The sequence below is a fragment of the Mercenaria mercenaria genome, chromosome 10, assembly GCF_021730395.1.
Source record: "Mercenaria mercenaria strain notata chromosome 10, MADL_Memer_1, whole genome shotgun sequence".
NCBI lineage: Eukaryota > Metazoa > Mollusca > Bivalvia > Venerida > Veneridae > Mercenaria > Mercenaria mercenaria.
The window spans coordinates 8073147-8082439 of record NC_069370.1 but is presented as its reverse complement, the minus strand read 5'-3'; the positions used below and the strand labels follow the sequence as shown (position 1 = coordinate 8082439).

Here is a 9293-nt window from a genome sequence, read left to right as displayed (position 1 = left end):
ATATGATTATATACTAGTATATAATCATATCGTAATGTATAGATAAGACGAACATGACCTTTCAGTTCAAACTTTCAATTCGAAAGATTATTTCACAAGACATCAACATATAACGGTACACATTAATTTTCATTAATATTCCGTACTAGCAATCGTCTTTGCTAAGATCGCTGACTCCAAATCATTTGTCCATAGAAACCTCGCTTGGGGTGCATTTTCTGTAATATGATGAAGCAATCGTACTTACTCGAAGAATGGTTGATAGTAATGATAATAATGGGTTTAGTACGCTGATATCATAAAAAGAACGAATAATCGATAAAACAATGTCCTTATTGTCTCCATACTTGCACTTAGTGTTTTAAATACATGTAGTAGGGCCCCTTTAGTTTACCATGTTGGCGGCCTTGTCTGTGCTCTAGGACCACAAAAACAAATTCCATGTTTAAAAGCTTTTGGTTGTGTCATTGATTTGTACTTCCTCATTATGGATATTTAAATCACGTTTAGAATTTGTACCGGCTTTATAAATTAATCACATATAAAACAAATTGTTTGGCCCAGAGGGGCACATGGGGTCTTACTCCACTATCAAAAGCTGATAGTCGACGTTACACATTTGTTTGTATTTTTTGTTTGTTTTGATACATCCCCTCTTATAGATTTTTTCTTGACAATATTTGATCTTTTTATAATGAAAAACATAAATTACGAAAAAACAAAACTGGAAAACGCGTGCGATACGACTATTATGATATACGTACCGAGTTATAACACCCTGCTTTGAAGATATAGAGGGATGTTCTTTTGCTCAGTGCCGGTCTGCCGGTCCGTCCGTCGGTAGACCATTTGGCCCGCAATCAAAGAGAATACTAAGTCTTGCTATCACAATGATCAAATTTCATAGGATGATAGGATGATCGTCTGTAGTTAGTAAGTGACCCCAGATGCTCTGAGGGTCAGATGGTCAAAGGTCAAAGTGACCTTGACACAGAAAATGATTTCCGCTCCTTAACTTAGGAATGCTTTGGCCAACATCCATGACACTTCATAGATCGCTTCTTTGTGGTCAGTAGAAGACCCCTGTTTTTAGGGGGAGAGGGGGTCAGTATTTCAAAGGTCAAAGCGAACTCTATAATGGATATGGCCTCAGCTCAATAATTTAAGAACGCCTTGATTGTCATCCTTCGAATGTTTTGAACTTAACTGGTCAAAGGTCAAGGTTACAGCATACAAAGTTACATACTCGCCTCAGACAGCTAGGCTACTATGGTGTCACAAGCGTTTACAAACTAATCCTGTTCATGTTTGGGTTTTTCCTAGTATTGGAGGGAAAATGCATAAAACCCTAATTCCCATGTAGTCTACTGCTGATCGTAGGGGCCCTCTTTCATCTAGCAACCTCGTCACTAAACAGTTACTCCAACAGCAAGGCTGTTGGAAGTGGCCTTAGGCTATATACCCACAACCACTAACACTCCTCTCCTCTCTAATATTGAAGGACCAGGCATCATCTAAACTCAAGTCTGTTTCCAGTCCGAGGCATCTACTAAACCTACTATCAGTTTTTAGCCTCATCCAAATGCATGAATCCGTCAAACATCCTCATCGTCATTGTAGTAAAATACCTCGGTCTCTACCGAGGATCAAACCCCGGGCCTTGTGCTCTGTAGGCGGACACTCTAACCACGTCGCTATAGGGTTAACACAACAGCAAGGCTGTTGGAAGTGGTCTTATATACCTACAACCACTACACTTCGTCCAGGTCTCATTGGCCGCTAAATTGGCGAAAAAATTCTTCTATATGGACAATACTCTCTGGGAATTGCAGAGAGGTAATCTTTATCCCTATTTGGCAATGAAAACACCATTTAAGAACATGAAAAGGGACATATTCGCGGTCTGTATTCTACGGGGCATTTACATGCTTCATTGTGATGATCGTCTGTGGTCAGTAGACGATTCCTAGTGTTTTGCGTGTCAGTTGCTCAAAGGTTAAGGTCAAAGTGACATTGATACAGAAAATGGTTTCCACTACATAATTAAGGAATAATTTGGGTTACAGCTATGACACTTCATAGGATGATTCCTTGTAGTCAGTAGATGATCGCTAATGTTTTTGGTCGTCGCATTGACATCTACATAGAAAATGGTTTCAGCCCAACAATCAAAAGCATAGATCTTGGCTGTGGGCCAAGGGATTTCTGTCTTCATCAGAACAGTTGAGGGTTATTTACTTGAACAGTGTTGCTCCAATAAACAGCGGTTATTGTTTATTGGAAAGACAGCCAACCTGATAACTGTACCAATATTAAAGTGAGAAAGGGAAACAGTGAATTTTATTACCAAACTTTTCTTTAATAAGTATGTTCAAACTTATATTATATTAGGCAGGTTTTTGGTAAAAGCAAAATGGTCGTCCAAACATAACAATAAAAGATTTAAGTTACCATTACCGAATGTCAAGTTGCAATTGCCAAGTGTCCATCTTGACACTAGGCAGTTCTTGACATTCGGCAGTGGTAACTTAACATTCGGTAGCGCTGACTTGTCATTCAACACTGGTAACTTTGTAGAAAGGTAGAGTATAAGGGTGCAATTTTACTTCCTTGCTATTGAGCTAGCTTTTACAGCGACGTGGTAGAGTGTCCACTTTAGGTGTGAGAGGTCCCATGTTCGATTCCCGGTCAGGGCTAAAGTGTTTTCAGTTTGTTACAACTTGACATCTGGCAGTACTTTACACTCCGCAATCGTAACTTGACATTCGGCAGTGGTAACTGGACACTCAACAGTAGTCACTTTGAATTTGGCAGTGGCAGCTTGACATTCGTCAGTGGTAACTTGACATTCCAACTTGAAATTACGCAATTACGATGTAACTTGTCACTCGACAGTGGCACCATTCGGCAGTGATAACCTGACATTCTAACTTGACATTCGGCAGGAGTACCTGGATATTCGCAGTGATAACTTGACACACGGCAGTGACAACTTGACATTCGGCAGTGTTAACTTAACACTAGGCAGTGGGAATTTCATACTCGGTAGTGGTAGCTTGGCACTCGGCAGTGACAACTTAACATTCGGCAGTGGTAACTTGACACTCGGCGGTGGTAACTTAAATTTTTATGTTGACATTCGGCAGTGACATCTTGTCACTTAGCAGTAGCAACTCGAAATTCGGCTATGAAAACTAGAAAATCTTACTAATAGCTGGGTAATAGACAGTGGTAACTTGATACTTGGTATTGGGAACTTGACATTCGGCAGTAGTACAACGGCATTCGGCAGTTTTAATTTGCTACTTGGCAGTGGTAACTTGACATCTTACTTGATACTCGGTAGTGTTAATTTGACACCCGGCACTGAAATAGCGAGTGTCAAGTTACCACTGCCGAGTGTCAACTTACAACTGTAGAATCTCAAGTTACCATTATCGAGTGTCAATCTACCACTGACGAATGAAATTAAATCATCGAAGTCACACAATACAAGTAATGATTTTGCTTTCCTGCTTTCCTTGGGGAAAGCAACTTTTGTTCATCATAGAAAAGAGTTAGTCAAAAACATCTACACTTCATCGTGATCATTGTGTATGAAGTTTCGTTGGAATCCATTTGAAATCGTTGGAGTAGCTCACATTGCAACATTGAAATGTAATGGGTGCATAGAAGTTTGCAAACTGGACCAATCTCAATAAAATATGTAACAAACATAAACATTCCATGTAGATTTCAAAAGAATGGGAAATGCGGGGTGGCGACTGGGTAGCGGTGCCCATTACCTTTGTCTACCTCAGACAAAATATACACATCTAAATTTCATAGTGATGAAATATCATTGGAATCCATTTAGAATTGCAGAAACAGTTCGTGCCACAATATTGTGAGATAGGAGATGCAGAGAAGGGATGCACAGCTAGAAAAATCTGTGTGCGTGCGTGCGTGCGTGCGCGCGTGTGCGTCCTACTAATATGTTATAATGAAACGTTACCCCGAAGATGTGAATGGACAATACTCATTTTGTATTTTGTTTGTAAATGGATATCCGCACTTGGGGGATTCTTAACCGACGCTTTCAGATTTTTTATAACAGTACTGTTTCATTATGAAATACCGATGTTTGACTTTGTTATTGTCCAAGTTCTACAATTATCCAAAGACAATAAAGACATACATATTTCATGAGAAGGGCATCGTTAAGATCACTGGCTTCGAATTACTTAATCACTCGCCGCTGGGTGTCTGGAACCCTTAAAGAGATGTATTATTACTTCATGCCTAGAAACCATCAAGCTGCTTTGTGCAAAGCCGTTGTATCCTAGCAAGGTGTCCGTCCGTTCTAAAATAATGCGCGGATGGACTGTCGCCATTTGACCTAAACTATGTCGATGCGACTTGAAAAAAAATCAATATTTCTTTTGGCAAGCACAGAAGATCTATTGTATAAAGGACGAAAAGAAACTTGACTATATTTGAGACGAAGTAGTCGTAAAACCAAGAACGAAAATAATAGTGATGGGCCGACAATCGGCGACAATCGAATAATCGTCGGCGTTGCATTTATGAGCGCGATCGCCGACTTCTCATTTCCCTGACCGATTAATTACTTGGCACCCTAAACGGATAATTTAGTTGTTTCTGACCTTTTTCTTTCTGGTATTTACGATTCTTTGGGGCAAATACGCCAAGGAAAACTACTCTACGTAAAAATGGCTTCCTCCAAAGTCCCTCGACAGAAATTGAGATCATCTGTAATCACCCAGATTTTGGAAAATATATGGCTTTTACAAAATTAAGCCGGGAAAACCATCAACCTAAACTCTTGACATTAGTATAGCAGTATGCATAGCATGCCGTAAGACTTAGGCAAGCATATTAGCAAGGGTATTTTAATTTTTTATTATGTGGGATTGAAATCATTCCAGTCGTTATCTAAGAATTAATAAATCATTAATACTTTTTTGCTCAAAATAATTTTAATTTAATAACACAATATCACTGGATAAGTCCCTGGTGAAATTAAGACGAGTACCTGATTTGAAGTTTGCTATCTTCACAAATATTTTACTTTTATGCTGTTAACTTACTCGTGTTTATGAAGGGATACAATAGAAATAGGATATTTGATGTTTTTGTGGTTCATTTCTTAAGTAATGACATAAAACATACACTCTGAGGTAACTTATAGATATGCAATTATAGTAACCGATTATCCGATTATATCCGATTAATCGAATCGGTTGGCTTGTCCGATTATGCCGATTAATCGGTTGGCAAATTTAACCGATTTGCCCATCACTATTAAATATAATTGTTTGACCATCTCCATAGTCACCATCGTGGTCCAAGTAAGCCGTAAATGCGATTCCACCTCCCATTGCTAGAAAACAAAGTTGTTTTCTTTGTCTCACATTTATAATGTTGAACATACTGCAGTCCAATACATGAATGATACTTTAAATACAACTAAATTCTTAAATATATAGTAAAATTCATAATTCATGAACGTTGCTTTGAATGCAGTTAGAATCTTGAACGCACTGTGGATTGATTCATCATTAAGAATAAAATCAAAAGTTTCAACGTACTGTAATACAATTCATCAATGTCACACAATCTTAAATATACTGTACACTTCATGAGTTAATATCCTAAACGCACTTAAATTCAACTGATGCATATAATTTTGAATGCAGCTTAAGTGTTGAACGTACGGTAATACAATTCATAAAGTTACTTTCAATGCAAATAAAATCTTGAGCGTAATATAGTAACAGGGTAAAGTTAAGTTTCATTTAACACAGAGCTTTAGTGTAACAAACTAGGTACCATGTAACACACTTATCTGGATTTATTTTACCTCCTGGTACAACCCTTTGTATACCGAGTGCCAAGCAAGGGCGTTTTTTTTATATGACGCGGCCAAGGATCGAACCCCGACCTCCCACGCTGAAAGCGGACGCTACCATTGAATCCTTGTGGCGTTAACAAAGATGTTACTCAAATTCAGTTACAGATATTTGAATATAAATTATATATCAAGAATGAAAATATACTAAATTTTTACTTCGTCTGTGAAAATTTCCCGAAATACCACTGTTGCCTCTTGCAAATGAACTTATTCTATTTTCTGTCAAATGCTTTTTCTTCTTCTTGTCATTCCTTTCATTTGCAATATAGATCTGTCTTCCAAGTCCTTTTATCTCCCGATTGTTGGACGTAATGTCATCCTTGTTGTTACCAGTGACGACTTTAAGACCGGCGACCTCTTCTACTAAAGCGTTTATCTTTAATTGTTGATTGTTTATCTGTTCGTCCTGGTCGTTTATCCTGATTTCCTGTTTCTTTATCAGTTCTTCCTGGAAAGTTGTAGTTTCGCGGAGAACGAAAATTTCCTTTTCGCTTTCCCTTAAAAAATAAAAAGAAAAGCATGCGTAGCATATAACATTGTCATTTTCCTAATAATCTTTATGTCCCTAGGAGAGGGGAGATGAGTGGAGAGTGTCAGTATTTCAAAGGTCAAGGTCAAAGCGAACTCTTAACTGGAAATAGCCTCAGCTTATTAAAAATGCATTGGGTGTCATTCGTCTAACGTTTTGAGATTAACTGGTCAAACGTCAAGGCCATAGCATACTAAGTTAGCCAAGTTACTTGCTTTTGACAGGATACATTGGTGTCATACGCGTTTCATATATAGCTCCGACAACATTTGATCTTTTAGATCTGACATGTCATACGCACTATTTATCAAACTATAGACATATATTTTTTGCTGAATTTCAAAAATGTAATATTACCTATTGTAAGAAGACGAAATATACCATGTGTTACTGACCTAGATAGCATATATAGTTGGCTATTTCGAAATATAAAAACATGTTGAAATGCGGGAAAAAAACGAAATGGCACCCTGAAAAACAAATTCCCGGGGGAGCATGCTCCCCACCCCCCCCCCCAGAAAATATCTCTCTAGTTTTTACCTCTGGCTACGGGCCTGAAACCCTCATGTTTGATAGACTTCTGAAGAATTTTTGCCACTGATGAGATTCGGATGGGCAGATGGAGATTTAAGACAGGAATACAGCTCCGTTTTCGGATCGTTTATCATTGGTTCTATCAAAATATTATTCAACATTGTTCAAGAGCGTAAAGAGGGGCTAATTGTGTATTGTCTGCATGTGGTAGAACAACCTTGAAACCTGTACGACTTGTATCGTTCTTAAAGCAGCATGCCTCTAGATCGTTCGACAACAAAAAAATAAAAATCTTTTAGATATCTTGAAATTTATAAATGCTATATTTCTTACGAAGGCTTTAAAACTTAATTACTTTACTTTATGTTACGGAAACACATGAGAATTTGCTGTTTTTACTACTTTTTACGATGAAAATCGCAAAGCGTTTGTCACGCTTTTACTCCAGGTAAACTGTCTCGATTGTAAATATCTATATTTTGTAGTCTTTATTCACTACTTCAGCTATAGCGCTATTAGTTACGACGACAGGAAAATATCTTCATTGCCGCGGCGGCCGGGGTTCGATTCCCAACGCGGTCATCTTTTTATTATTCTTGATTTTGAACTTTTAAAATATTTTAGAAACAAAAATTCATATTCTAATGTTCATAATATGACCAAACTTCAATTTGAAAGAAAGATTATTTTTAGCCAAATCTGGAGGCATGCTACTTTAATAACAAAGAATATAAACTTAGCATCTTTTCACGAATTTCTACCTGGTTTCTACTGAAACAAATCTGGTCAACATGATCAGGTACAGCGACCTGTGCGTTAGGCGCGAAGTCAGATGACCGAAGCATGATCGTGAGAGCTGACAACGTAATAGTTTTCATGTCGTAATAATTTCGCAAGCTAAGCTCTGCAATATCTGGTCAACTTTCAAATAATGCGTGGAATTTCTGAATTGGCATGACTTTTCAACGCACCATAGGTGGAATAGTACCGGATTTACTAGTAACAAGTCTGACCATAGGCAATCGTATCTCAGGGCATTTTACAATGCTACTAATACGTGTAAGGTCATAGAGGCGACCCAAAGCAGCTAATGTAGTCCTTAACAAAGAGTTAGGCATGTTTGAAATATCTGAAGGTTCACGCACTCGGCTAAAACGGCAGTGCAATTTTGAGGGAATTTAAAACCTAACGACTTACAAAAATCTGCGTAACGACCTATCACCTTGTGATAGGAACTGTCTTTGCTCTTAGCTAAGTAATACTGCATTCTTCGCGCTGAATCTTCTGACCAACCTTTACTCTTTAAATTTTTCCGCCACAAACTCTCCCGGTATAAATCCGCCATTTCCGGTTCCGGCACGGTTCCAGTGTCTGATCCATTGCTCGAAATACGATTGCACTGTTCGGAATAATCAAAGGTGGTTTGATTATCAAACTTCGGAGTTGACGAAATTAAGTCTTAGCCTTCCACATTGGCGCGATTATCGTTGCGTAAGCTTTCTGAGTCTTTATCACAGCAGAAACCTGTTGAATTAAGCAAAACGGGTGATTCACAAAATTGTTTTCGAATTACCAATTCTCCTGCGCCAACGCATCGAGGATCCCAATACCAACTTTTGTATCGGAATAACTGAGCGTTCTGGCAACACGCGAACCTATCTGTGGTCCGAATTATCTGTCGATGTACCTGGAAAGTGCAAGGTGCAACTTCCAGTTGTCGGTGTTTGTCGAACATTTTGCCTGCAATATGAGCGCAACGAAATGAGATTCCATGTTCTATCGCTTCGGTCAATATAGCCCGCGCTAGATCGGACAACCAGGGGATCGGACACCCACCCACCCCATATGATTCACGTTTGTCATAAACGAAATATTGTCTGTGAGGACCTGAACTGTTAATCGTTTCAACAGCTTCCCGAAAGCTTAATTCGCGTTCGTTTGACGACAGGCACGTCACACGCTTGTTCCAATCGCCGGACACCACCTTGTCCTGGTATACACCCCCATAGCCTAAATGGGACGCACGCTTGAATAGAACACGTAAATTCCAGTAATCAACCGACTCTAGCAACCACTCTAATTCCTGCACAACGTCACGATTCAGTAATAAAACGTCTGACCAAGACTGTTTGGGTGCAAGCAACGTATTAAGATCTACGAAAAAAACAACAACAACAACAACTTTCCTGGTGTAACTGCCCAGGCCACCGATATGCACTGTCCTAATAATCCACTCGTAGTCTGGATTACCTGCCCCTTAACTGCTACTACACACGCTGGTATAATATCACGTGACAATACCCATTTAATGGCTAC

General features: G+C 38.8%; 1 protein-coding gene across 1 annotated transcript; it reads right to left on the bottom strand.

The window, feature by feature from the left end:
- Positions 1-5282: 5282 nt before the first annotated feature.
- Positions 5283-8095, bottom strand: LOC128546288 (uncharacterized). The gene is made up of 3 exons (XM_053516683.1): positions 7949-8095; positions 6071-6461; positions 5283-5383 (listed from the first exon to the last, which is right to left on the bottom strand). Exons 1-3 carry the CDS (start codon positions 8093-8095, stop codon positions 5283-5285), a joined length of 639 nt encoding a protein of 212 aa, XP_053372658.1.
- Between the last annotated feature and the right edge of the window lie 1198 nt (positions 8096-9293).